Raw genomic sequence first — 15,891 nt, forward strand, 5'->3', positions numbered from 1 at the left:
GAAGTTAAGAAGATGCAAAAATGTAAATCAATACAAAAGATTTTCATGGAGAAGGGAAGTTAAATGTAAAAATGATACAATCCTCTACATTTAATTGCTGAGTAAAAGAAGATCCTTCTGGCCAAGACCCATTGTGTCCCTGCACACCTGAGCTGCGTTGTCACAATGTCTACCTCACTGGAATGTTGTAGGTGCATGAGTCACACAATGGTTTCAGGAACCCTCGCTACCCAGAGAAATGGAGGAAAACAGAAATAAGAGAAGGAGCAACTGGGACTGTTTGAATATTTGTATCAGTTTCAGATGTAACCACTGGCCTGACTACAAAAATCAAGGGTGATTACGCTCTTTACACTTCCATTTTCCAAATGCCAATATTCAGAAAGTAAAATAACCATATGAGAAGCAACTTGGCTCTCTGACTTCTAGGACATGGGTAAGGAGAGGGGTTCCTTTCTAGATAAGGTGGTACCTACCCTCCTTAGACTAGCACCTCACTAAGTTGATCTTCATTAAAGCCTTCTGCAAAGGCTGTGCTAAAGAATGCCATCTATCTTGAAGTGAACATTGTAGACTTAGTCCAAGTCTTAAAATCCTACCACAGAGTCAGGGTAAAATTTAAACACGTCTGCAACATACCAAAAAAAAAAAAAAAAAAAGCCCGTTGCCGTCAAGTTGATTCTGACTCACAGCAACCCTATAGGACAGAGTGGAACCGCCCCATACGGTTTCCAAGGAGCGCCTGGTGAATTTAAACTGCTGACCTTTTGGTTAGCAACCGTAGCTCTTGACCACTATGCTACCAGGGTTTCCTTAGCAACACACACCGCGGAAACCCTGCTCTTGCCCACTCCCCCAGCCTCACTCCATCGCATTAACCAGAAAAACCAAACCCATTGCCCTCCAGTGGATTCTGACTCGTGGAGACCCCATGGGTTACTTGCCCATAGGGTTTTCTTAGCTGTAATCTTTACTAAAGCAGAACCTCAGACTTTTCTTCCAGTGACGCTGGGTAGGTTCGAACCCGCAGCCTTTAGGTTAGTAGTCCAGGGCAAACCCTTTGCGCCACCCAGGGACCTTCTATCACATTATTCAGTCCTAAAAACAAAATTAATAAAATAACACATTTCCCCCTTTTTACCTCCTTAACCCCTCAGTACTGCTCCCCTAGACCCTTACCCCCCTCTCCCTTCACTTCTCCAACTAATTAGTCCATTTTCTTTCAAGATACAGTGTGTACCGACCTCAGTTTCACACCCTAACATGCTAGGTCCATTTTTCACCTTTGAAAGATTTCTATTAAATTCTGCTCAGAGCTCCACCTCCAGTAACTAGTAATTTAGCTCAGTCTGTCTCAAATGAGGTGCTCAGTAAGTGTGAATATGCAAGAATGAAATAAGTGAACCAACAAAAGCCTCTGAAACTAGATTTTCTTGGGCTAGGACTCATAATTCCTGTTTGGGGAGGGAGAGAGAGACAGGTAGTCTGACTGGCTCAGAGCCTCTTAGGGACCACAGTCTGAACTAAATTTTCCTAAGGCCCAACCCATGCACTCGGAAGTCCAGCTCCGCATGGGGGGTTTCCTTACAACAATGTGGGCTTGGGCACGTAAAGACAGGTTTCCGTATCCATGTGTTAAAGAGCCAGAGCTGTCTCTGAAATGTCGCTGGGAACGGAGCTCAAGCTCGAGAAGCTGAGCTTGTGGAGGCTGGGCCAGCAGCCCGCCTCGAAGACGGCGCTTGCGCGAGAGAGCAGCCCGGGCAGGTGCCGCAGCGCTAGCCTGCGCAGGCAGGGCAGGGAGCGGGAGCCTTGGCCCCGGGGACCGTGGGGAGCTCCGGCGCCGCGTTACCTCTCCAGGGCCTGCAGGGTGTAGCTGATGAGCGGCCTCTCCAGGATGGGGCAGAACTGCTTCGGGGTGGGGACGCCCATCCTCTCCCCGCAACCCCCAGCTGGCAACACGGCCGCCACGCCGAACCCCAGCCCGGCCCCGGACGGGCTCAGCGAGTAGGCCGAGGTCTCCTGGCAGGCGCCGCCTGGGCCGCGCAGGCAAGGCCCCGGCTCCGCGGGCCTGGAACCTCCGGACGGCCCGGGCTCCATGGCGGCGGGCAGCGCGTTGGATCCCACTCGCCCTGGACCAAAAAGCCCCGCGGCTGCTCCTGCCCTCGGCTCGGAGTTGCGGGGTTTGGGTTTCGGACAGAAAGAGCCCGCCCGAAGCGTACCCGCCTGGCTGCTGCGAGTCCCAGGGGGACAATCGCGGCCGCTGCTGAGGCTGCAGCTCTTTCCCCGCGCTGCGGCAGCTGCCTCAGCAGCCCCGACCCAGCGCCCCCAGGAGGAGTACTTTCCCCGCTCTTCCTTTCTCCCGGGGCAGACCCCGCAGTCGCCGCAGGTGAAGTGTCAGCACTCCCTACATTCCTAAGGGTCCCATAAACTTAACAGCTGTGCAGACGCTGCAGCGGTCAGGATTCCCTCCCTAACTCCCCCGCCCCTCCCTACACACTAAAATATTTGGAAGAGATTTGCATTTAAATCATAGGATAGGCGGAATGGGGGATGCGCCTCAATTATCTGACTTTGATTAAAATGCCCAGGTTTCCTGGTTCCCACCTAGGGTAAACTGGATGGGCAAGTGTCGTTGTGAAACATCGGTAAACCAAACTGCAGTGGTTCCCAAACTTGTCTGCACATTAGAATCACCTGAGGAGCTTAAAAGTGCTGACACCTGTGTTCCACCCTCAGCTCCTGGTATTTAATTGGTCTGGTGTGTGGCCTGGGCTTCGGCATTTTTTTTAAAGATCCGCAAGGGATTGTAATGAGCAGACACATTTCGGAACCTCTGAGCCAAAGCAATGATAACCCAACCCAGTGCCGTCGAAGTACCGTACTAAAAATTTCCAGGAACTGGGCTGAACAATAAGGAGCCTGGTGGTGCAGTGGTTAAAAGTTTGGCTGATAACCGAAAGGTTGGTGGTTCTGTCCTATAGGGTCGCTATGAGTCTAAAAGGACTCTAGGGCAATGGGTTTGGTGTTTTGGTCTGAACAATAGCGGCACATTATCTTATTTAATCTCCATGACAACCTATTACCTTTTCCCTTTTACGGGCGGGGGGGGGGAGAACAATGTTTAAATGACTTATATAAAATTTCACAGCTAATGGCAGAAGAGTCTTAAGACCCTTGCACAGGGGTACAACCAGAGTTGAAGAATTCCAGGCAAGAAGCATATCTTGCCCTTATTTAGTACTGTCCCTGCTGACAGTGTCTACCATGAAAATATAGTGTAGTATTTGGAATGCCAGAGCCCTCTTTATTGAATTCCTGGAACATAAGTTCCACGAAAGCAAGGACCTTGCTTTTTTGTTTGTTTTAGGTTGTATGCCCAGTTCCTGGAATATAACATACTTACATACTTAATGAATTACTAATTGAGTAAATTATTGACAATTAAAGTATATATAATTAAATATTTGCTAATTTATAGTGATCAATCTTCATCTATCAATGTTAACATAAAGTTCATTAAAAAATGAATCTTTTAAGCATTGAAAATATCCGGTTTAAATTCAAATTTTTAATTGCCTTTCCCAGTTAAGATAAAAGCATACAAAATTCAAATATAAATTTTCCAGTCAATTCTTGTTCTTTCCTGTTTAATTGGTATTGAAAGCACTCTTGGTTTCCCTTTTGTTACTTTTATTACAATCCATGTTTAGCTCATACTTGAAATTTGTCAGGTCACTGAATCTTGGCTGAAAATTGAGCATCATTATACTTGACTTTGTAGCCCCACTATCATGTGTCTGGCCTATTCGTACTATGACTTCAATTACTGTCTGTTGGCTACCTGGAGGGAAATAACTGGATGGATGAATGAGTGTATCTCATAAGGGCAAAAAGGACAAATCTAATTATTGTTTCTATCAATTTTGATTTTTAAACATCCCTTATTTATCAAAGAAAACCCTGGTAACATAGTGGTTAAGAGCTAGGGCTGCTAGGTCAGCAGTTTGAGCCCACCAGGCATTCCTTGGAAACTACGTGGGGTAGTTCTACTCTGTCCTGTAGGGTCACTATGAGTCAGAATTGACTGAACGACAATGGTTTTTTTGTTGTTGTTGTTTTTTGGTATTTATCAAAATATGACGTTAAAGTATACTCAGCTTAATCTTTTTCTTAGTCTTAGAACATAGTAATAAAGGTCTTGTTACATTTATTGCTATATAAACATTTTATATAACTAAACCTTGACAAATTTTAGCCAGAATCTAATTTATTTTATTCATTTAGTTTTGTTCTTCAAATAAATTTTGCTGTTTATTATAAATCCTTATCTAAAGCAATGACTTTTCGTGAAAAAAAAAAAAATACAGGCTATACTGTTCATTCGTATATACTGTATAACCCTGGTGGCATATTGGTTAAGAGCTACAGCTCCTAACCAAAAGGTCAAGAATTCAAATCTACGAAGAGCTCCTTGGAAACTCTATGGGGCAGTTTTACTCCATCCTAGAAGTTTGCTATGAGTCGGAATAGACTCAATGGCAATGGGTTTGGTTTTTTTTGGTATATATAAGAAGTAACATTTTTATCTGTCTTTTTTATATAGATGAAAATAAATAGTTCCATGTTATGCATACCTTTGGTTAAAATATGTGATTTTGATGTTACTTAATGCCAAATTCTGTTGCTGTCAGGTGCCATAGAGTCAGTTTCAACTTATAGCGAGCTTATGTACAATAGAACGAAACACTGCCATCCTCACAATCATCTCTGTTTGAGCCCACTGTTGCAGCCACTGTGTCAATCCATCTCGTTGAGTGTCTTCCTCTTTTCACTGAGCCTCTACTATCTCAAGCATGACGTCCTTCTCCAGGGACTGGTCCCTCCTGATAACATGTCCAAGGTACATGAGACAAAGTCTTGCCATCCTTGCTTCTGAGGAGCATGCTGGTTGTACTTCTTCCAAGGTAGCTTTATTCGTTCTTCCGGTAGTCCATGGCATATTCAATATTTTGCCCAATATTTTACAAATCAAGACTTAAATTTTTTTCTTCAATATTTTACAAATCAAGACTTAAATTTTTTTCTTCAATATTTTACAAATCAAGACTTAAATTTTTTTCTTCAAGTTATTGCAGCCGTATAATGAAAACATCTCTGCAGCAGGCATTCAAAAGTGCGTACCCCAGAAAGTGAGAGCTACTGGGACCTGTTGGTAATAACAATTCTAAGATATCAGCTGAAAGGCTTAGAAAAAATAAGCCCCAACTGTATTAAGGTAGGAGCCCTGGTGGCACAGTGGTTAAGAGCTTGGCTGCTGTAATAGATTGAATTGTGTCCTCCAAAAACATGTGTCAACTTGGTTAAGCCATGGTTCCCAGTACTGTGTGTTTGTCCTCCATTTTGTGATTTTCCTATGTGTTATAAATCATAATCTCTGCCTGTGGTTAAAGAGGATTAGGGTGGGATGTAATACCCTTGTTCAGGTCACATTCCTGATCCAATGTAAAGGGAGATTCCCTAGGGTGTGGCCTGCACCACCTTTTATCTTACAAGAGATAAAAGGGAAGGGAAGCAAGCAGAGAGTTGGGGGACCTCATACCACCAAGAAAGCAGTGCCAGGAGCAGAGTGTGTCCTTTGGACCCAGGGTCCCTGCCAGAGAAGTTTCTAGTCTGGGGGAAGATTGATGAGAAAGCCAACAGAGAAAGAAAGCCTTCCCCTGGAGCTGATACCCTGAATTTGGACTTTTAGCCTACTTTACTATGAAGAAATAAATTTCTCTTTGTTAAAGCCATCCACTTGCGGTATTTCTGTTACAGCAGCACTAGATAACTAGGACAACACCTAATCAAAAGGTCAGCAGTTTAAATCCACCAGCCACTCCTTGGAAACCTTATGGGGCAGTTAACAATGTCCTATAGGGTTGCTATAAGTCAGAATTGACTCAACAGCAAAGGGTTTTGGTTTGGTATTAAGATGTAGTGCGAGTCTGAGTGAGGAAGTCTTTGGGGTAGCTATTGGTCTGGGTTTCTGTGGTAGGCGAAATAATCGCCCACCAGAAGTGTCCAAAACCTAATCCTGAAACCTGTGAATATGTCACCTTACATGACAAAATGGACTTTGCATATGTGATTAAATTAAAAATAATATAGAGAAAAATAATAAAGTAGAGAGATTACGCTGAATTTTCCAGGCAGGCCCAATATAATCACAAGGGTCCTTATAAGACAGACGAAAGAGGGTCAGAGTCAGAGAAAGAGATGTAAAGAAGAAGCAGTGATTGGAGTGATTCAAGGCTATGAGCCAAGAAATGTGGGCAGCCAAGAAATGGGGTCTCCCCTGCAACCTCCAGAAAGAATGAAACCCTGTCAACACCTTGATTTTAGCTCAGTGAAACTGATTTCAGACTTCTGACTTCCAGAACTGTAAGATAATAAATTTGTGTTTTATTAAGCCATTATGTGTGATGATATGTTATAGGAGCAGTAGAAAGCTAATACAGCCTCACACTTAGAAAGAGCCTCAAATTTACATTCTGACTGTTTTCTCCACAGTTTATATAAACAGTAAGAGATACAATGATGTGATTGAAAAAAATGTTTCTTTTAAAGAAAATGTTTCTTTTTTCAATCACATCAATGTTTTCAGTCACATTCAATTTTACTCGTGTCCCATTGCCAGATCACACCACCCCCAGTACCCTATTAACTTTTTAATAAACTCTTTTTTTTTATTATCTTGTGAAGAACACTCCATTGCATTGTGTTTGTGAACATTTAAAGCATACTTTGTTAAATGTGTACTACAATTTTATAACCCCACTTTGACATGTCTTTACTTTTAATGTACATGAAAATGTATATAAAATGGAAGCGGTTCTCATCTTTATATCTGAAAGCCCTGGAACCTTCCTTTTTTTTTTTTTTTTTTTTTTCGTTTTTACATATCAGTGTGCCCTGAAAATCTTGTCTTGGGGATTTTTTTATTGTTAGTACAGAATTTTAGAATTAATGAAGAAAAAACAGTTCCAGTGTTAATTCATGTATAATTAGCAGTCTTTTCCTCTCTTCCTCAACCATGCTTAATGTTATAGTAGCATTTCTTAAGGTTAGTTAAGGTCTTGCTCACAAAAAGTTAATGAACAACTTAATGGCTTACCCTTTAACTCTGTTCAAATCAGAGCCTAATAAATTATCGTCATACCATGGGCCAGTCATAGAATTTCTGCCAGCCTATGAATTCTAATTCCTGTTTTGCGATTGTGATTTTATGTAAATGGTGCAGTCTATTAACCTCTGATCTTTAACTCATTTTCATTCATAAGAAAGGTGATGACTCAGAACTGAGGTCTTTCTGTGGATAATTTAAACAACACCACATGCCAAGCTTTTTTTTCATTGTCTCAGTATTTCTTGCAGTTAGTTATTAACTGTCTTACCTGTCCACTCTGTTTTTTCCAGTACAGCTAAAAAGGGAAACAATAGTGAATATTTAGCTTTAGGGCTGAATGATAAATTTGACATAATTAATGGTAGTAAATTTTAACATTTCATAAGGCTCACGAGGGGACAATTGCGTGTACATATATATATACACACACACATAGTACTATATTATGATATATTAAAATATACTATATTGCATCCTATTACATTATATTATGTTACTTGCATCTACTGACAGAAAATTGGATTCAGTAGACCTGGATTAGGCCCAGAAATCTGGATTTTTAATAGGCTTCTTTCAAGTGATCTAGTGTAGGTGTGGACCAGGCCTTAACAAATAAAAAGAATTATACACCTACTCCTCACTTATTGACTAGCTCATTATCCAACATCTGACTATTTTGTGTATTAACAACATATATCTGACAGTAACGAACTCTGAAACTAGTGGGTATAATTTAACTGAAGTTTGCCAAATAACTCTGTAAACTAACAGATGGGAATGACCCCTATGTGTAAGGGGTGATATGGGAGAGGTTGTATCGTTGAAAGATTTGTTTAGGAGACAAGTTGGTGGCGGTCAGTCTACACAATTTGTAGAAGGGAATAACATATGGAATCATAAAAGAAGAGCAATAGCTAGAAAAGGAAGAAGTCTTGCCATTTCTGCAAGGGAAGTCATTGGCCAAAGCCATTCTTATGCAGTTTAACCTTACTCAATTCATTATTAAAACAAGGTTTAAACCAACAATCAAAAACCTAAGCTTTAAGAAGAAAACATTCCCAGAAAAGTCAAAGTAAAGTCTGTTATCTGTAAAAGAAAAAAACAACGTGAATATTTGTACATTAGGACCTCTCTCCCCCAAGCATAGAATAAGTACAGGAGGTGAGCTGTTCAATAGATTCTAATTTGTGACATCATTACCTTATAATGCCTTATCCATGAGGATACAAAATCCTGGTTTTAAGCAGATCACAGGAACTGTGGAGGTAAGGAGCGTGGAGGATGGAAGGGGTAGCATGGAAGAAAGGAGAGAAAGAAAAATGAGACCCTGATAACACACTCTCTTTATTAATGTCCAAACGATATGAAAAAGCTTTCAATTTTCAACAGTGTTTCATTGTCCTCTAGCATGGAACATTCACTGAGCTAGCCCAAAACAAAAAGAATACACAGAGTTTGGGCAAACTTAACCACTTGTTACCCAGGGACTCCTTCCACAGGTATAGGAGTTAGGATTTAAACACAGGTTTTGGGGGGGACACATTTCAATCCATAACACCACTCATGGGGTGTACTTACTTCCTGGCCATGCCATTAACCCGGGTCTTATGATCGCCTCCTGCCTGGAATTCCACTTATCTTTGGCATCCAGTTTGACTGACAAGGTTTGAGTCACCAGAGGGATGACCTCTGCTTAATTATATGGAGAACTGCTTTGAAAGGATTAATCAAGTAGAAACAGGATGTCATCATTGAATAGCTTTAAGTGTCATTCCTGTGGAAAAAAAGAGGAAGACCCTCAATGAAAGGGATTGACACAGTGATTGTAACAATGGACTCAAACATAGCAATGATTGTTAGGATGGCACAGGACCAGGCAGTGTTTCATTCTGTTGTACATAGGGTCGTTATGAGTTGGAACTGCCTGGATGGCATCTAACAAGTACAAGAACAACCTATGAATTCTGATGCCTGGATCTCCATGGCCTTGGTTTACTTCCTATATCCACCAGCTTCTGCTGCTAAGATCTGAGCCTATTCAAGTTATAACACTAATGCCCTCCTGCCCCTGCTAAATCAGGTTTTCAAGGAAAATCTAGTCACCTCACTTATCCTGTGGAATCACAACTGATAATTGTGCAATATGTTATACCCTTTTGAGGCATTTCCATTTTAGTAAATATCAGAGCCATAATCTAAAGGAGTGATATTCTAGCCCTGGAAATTCCTGAGGCCTGGATATAATATCAAGAAATCAAGAAACAGACCTTAAACATGAGGTCAGCAAGAGGCTAACCTTAAAAACAATCAACTTACTATTCTTTATTTTGGATAATCAGAGATAAGCATGCTGTGTAATTGCTAATTCAGATTAAGCTTCTGTAGAAAAAGAGTTGTATTAAGCTTCTGGAGAAAAGAAATTTTGTTCAGCGGAGGCAGCTCATTTCTTTCACTCTGGGTCGACTGCAATGGTTCAACGGGAGCTGAAGAAGGATTCAAGATGGACTCATTCATGGGTCTGGGACCTTGGAACTGGCTGTTGGCTGGGACATCTTAGTTTACAGTATGGCCTTTTTCTATATCCTGGACTTTTTACATTGTGAATGAGTTCTACAGGAGCAAAAGCACGTTTTTCCAGGTTTCTTAAGTTCTACACCCAGAACTGCACAGCATAACTTTTGTTATATTCTATGGGATTCAAGAAGAGAAATATCACAGAATATCAATAGGAGGAGTGGCATACACACAGGAAAGGGAGGAATTTTTAACGGACATCTTTGCAGACAATTTTTATACGTACCAAGCACCCATTGTGAGATCACATGTCTTTAGATCAGAGGAACATCTATTCAGGGGACACAGACTCCATAGATTCCTGGTCACTCAGAGGCACGAAACTTAGAGTTATTCCCTGGGCTTCCTCCAAAGACAGAAAGAGGTCAAGAAATGCAAGGTACTTGGCATGGCCTTGTCTACCCTTAAGAACCATTGTTCCTAAATGTTATTCACATTAAGCTATCAATAACTGTCCAAAACCTTCCTTGGTCATCATAAAAACAAAAACTGGGATTGAAATATTAAAAAATATAAGAGTTTATATACTTAAGAAATTACTTCTATTAGCAAAGACTGTACTGCTGCTCATTCCAAATGATAAACCGAGAATTTATTCCTAAGATATAACAACCTTTTGGTCTCACTTTTAAGTGAAGCCCTCCTTAGATTCATACTGTGTGAACTACCTTACCACTTTATTAACTGGGGAAATAGTGGCAATGAGAATTTCTTCATTATTCACATTTTAAACTTTTTCTTTATTTCAATCATACATGGTAAATTTATTCAACCTGTTTCACAAGATAGCAATAAAACTAAAAATATGAGGAAATATTTGCAGTAACAGAGATGACAAACAATTCCTTTGAAAGCCCATGCACAATCTAGTAGGTGCTTCTTTTATTCCAGCACTGAAAATTATAAACTCTGAGTATTATAATTTGTTGTGCTCATTTATTTAAAAGAAAGAAACACTTACAAAATTACATTGACATTTTTCTTCACCTGAAGTTACAGATTGAGCCAATCAGGAATTTCTGAAAGTCAACCCTACACTAGCTAGAAAAGGGTCCAAAATTTACTGGCAATGAACAAGCTTGCCTCAACAGAACGACTAGCTGGTTATCATATTTTTGATAAACAGCCCCACTAGGGGAAAAAGAGTGTATTTTCCCTAGTTTTTTTCCTATGGACACAGGGTCAATGAAGAGTCCTATCTTGCGGGAGTCTTCTCCCCAGTTACAGATCCTCTGAAGAATATAAGTAAAAGTATGAGGCCAGAAAACAGTGTTAGAAGCCACCAGATGGAGTGGTGGCTGGGGGATCACGTTAATTTTTGCCATTGCTTGGTATATCCCAGTTTTCAATTCCATTGGAAATAGAAGCAAAGAGAGCATATGTAGTTACAGCAGCAACTAAGGAAAAAGCAGCTTTTTCCTGATAAGCTGAAAGTTTTGGAGAAAAAAAGCATGCCCAGGTCCTTCTTGGCTTATATCCTAGATGAGTACTTCTCTACCAGGCTACCCAACAGATTCACATCTGTGGGGTTTTTATAGGTGCAGATGTCGAATCAGAATCTCTGAGGCTGCAGCTTGGAAGTATGGACTCGGATGCACACCTCTGTTAGGAGTCACCATCCTACATTACGTGTGAAGGTGAAAACCTGACCTACTTTAACAACTTGTAATTGATCAGGTGAAGGGAGGGCAGTGCTGCATAATGAATTGACCACTTACTCAGGAGATAGATTTGCTTTTACTCTGTGGTGATACAGGCTTTTTAAATAATTACAGCTAATTTGTATTGTGTTTCAGGCACAGTACTATGTTCTTATATCAAGATTTCATTCAAATCTCACAACTACTTTATGAGAAATGTTATTATTGTCCCCCCCCCTTTACTGATATGGCACATGAAACTAGTGACATGACAAGGGAAGTTATAGGCTTGACCCCAGGTCTCTCTGGCATATCCAGCCTCCAAAGGAGGGAACAGTACTTTCAATTTGTTTTTGCTATCCCCATAGTGAGGTTCAGCTCTTTAATGCCTGCCTCTTATGGCAAAATATTACATTAAACAATCTTCAATGAACAGTGAGCAATATCTCCTAGAATAAAATTTCATGGGTGAAATGAGGTGGAGTAAGTGAAGAAGGCTTAGAAAACTATATTATGGATTAGATACTAAGACTTATTTTAATCTTGAACGATAGTTCTGACATCCTCATCCTATAAAGTTTAAATTAATTTTTCTCCAAATATTTCTACTTACTCATTTTATTCTTTAACTTCAACATTTTCTAGCTATTTTAATGTTATTTCAAACATTTTCTGGCATAAGCCATCACAATTCTTCTTGAATAGAAGTAAAATTTAAATAAATTGAAATCAAAGTCTCTATTCATTATGAAATATTCTCCCAAATTACATAATGACTCAATTTTTCATGGTCTTTGTTTTTGAACCTTGAAAAAGCTTAAATGTGTCCAACTAGCTTTTCAAAGACCCCTGCTTTAACAGTGAGGCATCATTACCCCTTACATATTTTTATTCCCCCCAAAATTAGTCCTGACTTAATATTCTAGGGCCCGAGGCACCATGTTGCAAAATTCCAGAGGCACCGTTCCCAGAGAATATACTGTGAATTTTGCCTCCTGAAGTTGGTTAGTGTCTCAGTTACGAGACTCTATGGTGGTATTGCTGCTATAATAGAAATACCACAAGTAGATGGGTTTAACAAACAAATTTATTCTCTCACAGTTTAGGAGGCTAGAAGTCCAAACTCATAGTGCCAGCTCTAGGGGAAGTCTTTCTCTGTCAGCTCTGGGGGAATGTCCTTGGCTCTTCAGCTTCTGCTTCCCAATTCCTTGGAGATCTCTCTGTGTCTTGGCACCTATCTTACCCCATCTCTGCTTACTTGCTTACTTGTTTAATCTCTGTTATATCTCAAAAGAGCTTGACTCAAGACACATCCTACACTAATCCTGCCTTATTAACATAACAAAGACAATCTATTACCAAATAGGATTATAACCACAGACATAGAGGTTAGGATTTACAACACATGTTTTTGGGAGGCACAATTCAATCCATAGCAGATAGTACAATGGCACTGAAGGAAACAGCTAAATAGAAATTGAAATAAAATACTACCTTTGAAACTTTTGTTAAGTTTCAACCAAACTGCCAAATCCATTGCGGTCCAGTTGATTCCAATTCAGAACAACCCTACAGGACAGAGTAGAACTGTTCCATAGGGTTTCCAAGGAGCAGCTGGTGGATTCGAACTGCTAACCTTTTGGTTAGCAGCAGAGCTCTTAACCACTTTGCCACCAGGGCTCCACACTGAGTTTCAAAGGTTCCCCTTTTAAATGAGTTTTGTATGATTATCACATGAATTAAATACAAATCTAAGCATTTCTCCTTTTCTGTGAATTTGGAACATTCACTTGTCCAAAATGTTTTTGCTTTCAATTATTAACATTCAAGTTTTTTTATTGTCAGATTGATAAAAACCTGAAATGTGCAACCCAGAAACAAATGGGCATGCTTGAATATGAAAAACTTGCATTTCTCTGGTGTTTGAGAGAGACATTTCATGACTGGAGTCTTAAGATCAGATTTTTCCAGAAAGCTGATTATTCACTAACAGCTTAAAAATACCCAGAACTCAATGCGAGTACCTTCTACACTGTACCACCCACCCACCCACCCACATTGACTGTCCACCTCTTAATACTTCATCTAGAATTGTTGTCTATTACAACAGTCATCTTCAAACAAAGGTACGTGTACCCTCATGGGTATGCAAGACAATCCACTATGATACAGGAAGTAAATACTAGAACTTCTGTTTGTATTTACTTTTATTTAATCTTTTCAAATTTAAAACTTTTATGATTTTTATAATACATTTAACTTATTAACATAGCAGCATATGTCCACTACTAAAAATGTTAAAAAAAAAAAAAAAGTATGTTGCTAGTATACCCTCACAATATTTTTAGTGATAGAGATGCATGTCCAACGAAGGTTGGAATCAATTTTCTATAGTTCTATGCTCACTTCGGAAACCCTGGTGGTGCAGTGGCTAAGAGCTACAGCTGTGAACCAAAAGATCGGCTGTTCAAATGTACCACCTGCTCCTTGGAAACCTGATGGGGCAATTCTGCTCTGTCCTATAGGATCGCTGTGAGTCAGAATCAACTTAACGGAAATGGGTTTTTTGGTTTTGGTTTATACTCACTTTAGCATCTTTATAGTCTTAGATAAGTTATTAAATTCCTCTAAGCTTCTATTTCCTCATCTACAAAATAGAACTAATAATGATAGATTGCATAGGATATAGTGACGGTTGTATCATTTTGGTGAGAAAGTTTTATAAAGCTATAAAGTGCTATTCAAATGCCTGAGCACTGTGAGGGCAGACAATAGCTCTTTTTTTTTTTTTTTTTTTTTAATCCCTAGCACTTTTCAAGTGGCTGGCAAATAGATCTTCAATAAATATATGAATGAATGAGGGTCTACGTATCATTAGCAGTCTTACTGGAAAAAGCAAAATGTGGTGAAAGCATACGTGACCATTGTGAGAAGAACCAAGTTAAGTCTTGATCCACCCAGACTCTGTGATATTTGGAAAAGTCATCATTTTTGCTGAGTTCAGTTTCTTCTATAAATTGGATATAATAGTGTCATCTCTCTATCATGCCTCACAGAATTGTTTTCAGAATAAAATTTATGTGAAAAATAGATATGAAATTTTGTCATGAACTCTAAAGAAAACTCTAACATTGGTTATTATTTCTTGTGGTAATACCATCTTTTCCTGCTAAATTATTCTTGACTGGAAGGGAAGATCCTGGCTTATTCTTTTGTTGCATTCCCTTAACTGTCTAACACAATGCTTTTCCCATTGTAAGTAAAAGAAAAAAAAAAAAAGTTTATTAAGGAATGGTGGCCTTGTGTTTTCAAGCCTGCCCTTGCTTTTTAGCAAAAGGTGGTGGTGTTTAAGGGGCTCCAACCAGTACCAACTTGTGTCCCCCCAAGCACTTTTTATCAGTAAAAAGGCAAAGCATGTGTCGGAGAGAATGCTTGACTTATACCTGTCTAGGCAATCAACCTGCCACCCACAGAAGTTTTGGATGTTTGGCAGTTAGTCAGCCAGGAAACTGTTGTGTTCAAGAGATTTTCTGAGTTTGTCCTGCAGTGATATTTCTTTGTCAGTTTGTTTCATAATGAAAGTTTTGTATGGACAGGGACTTTATCTGGACCTCCAAGTGTCTGGTATATCCCAGATGCTCAATGAATACTTGTTGATGATGAAGTTAAACAATCCATGAAATTGAAGAATATGTGTATTCATTAAAAACTTTGAGATATTAACCAACCATTAATTTGACTTAATTCTGCAAAAGTGTTCCCCAATTTCCTTCTGTATAGAAAAGATTGAAAAGACTGGTTTGTGCTAAATGCTTTTCCAGTGTTTAAGCTCTCCCATGTGCAAATTACCCTGCAGTTCTTCTCCCATATTTATATGTATTTATGTTTTAAATATATTTAAATAATGGGCATCCATTTGATTAAAACCCAGTCCTATCTAAGCACCTATTTTTCTAAAGATCATAATTTCATGTTTAAGAAAAAGAAAAAAATTCTTTGTGTTTAAACATAAATACATCCATTAACAAGCCTATGCCTTTCTTTGGACTAGTTAACATTTTTTCCAAGTAAATAAACCAATAAATTATTTCACACAAACCAGAGGGATTATAATATGAATTTAATAATTCAAGATAACATTTGATTTATTTTCAGAAATCATAAATTTAAAGTTTAGAAGATATTTTCTGTACTATTTAAATTTGCTTTACTGAGGCTCAAAATTTAAATGCAATATTTCTTAGCAATTGGTGAATAGTATCTATACAAGGCTTATAGAATAAAAATGCTGAGGGCCCCAGAGTTGTATCCAGGTGCTCAATAGGTCAATTAAGTTCTTTTTTCTTACTGCCCAACAGCTGGTGGTTCAATTAATGGGGACTGAATTGGCCAAAAGGCAAGGCATGAGGGACGTGAAAAGACAAAGCCCTGGGTTATGAAAACTAGATAATTAGACCCTGGATAGTCAAGGGTTGAATTAAAATAGTTATTTTTGAAGGTGATTTCGAG

General features: G+C 39.3%; 1 protein-coding gene across 2 annotated transcripts in view; it reads right to left on the minus strand.

Moving 5' to 3' along the window:
• Positions 1 to 2,460, minus strand: part of CRPPA (CDP-L-ribitol pyrophosphorylase A) — a 315,043-nt gene extending 312,583 nt beyond the window's left edge. The window contains exon 1 of one of the 2 annotated variants that reach the window (XM_049894652.1): positions 1,850 to 2,460. In XM_049894652.1, coding sequence (XP_049750609.1) covers positions 1,850 to 2,097 — 248 coding nt within the window. In that variant the 5' untranslated portion in view covers positions 2,098 to 2,460. The remainder of the gene's footprint in view (positions 1 to 1,849) is intronic. The other variant, XM_049894653.1, reaches the window with a different exon arrangement.
• Between the last annotated feature and the right edge of the window lie 13,431 nt (positions 2,461 to 15,891).

This window comes from Elephas maximus, chromosome 8 (assembly GCF_024166365.1).
Source record: "Elephas maximus indicus isolate mEleMax1 chromosome 8, mEleMax1 primary haplotype, whole genome shotgun sequence".
In the NCBI taxonomy this organism is placed as follows: domain Eukaryota; kingdom Metazoa; phylum Chordata; class Mammalia; order Proboscidea; family Elephantidae; genus Elephas; species Elephas maximus.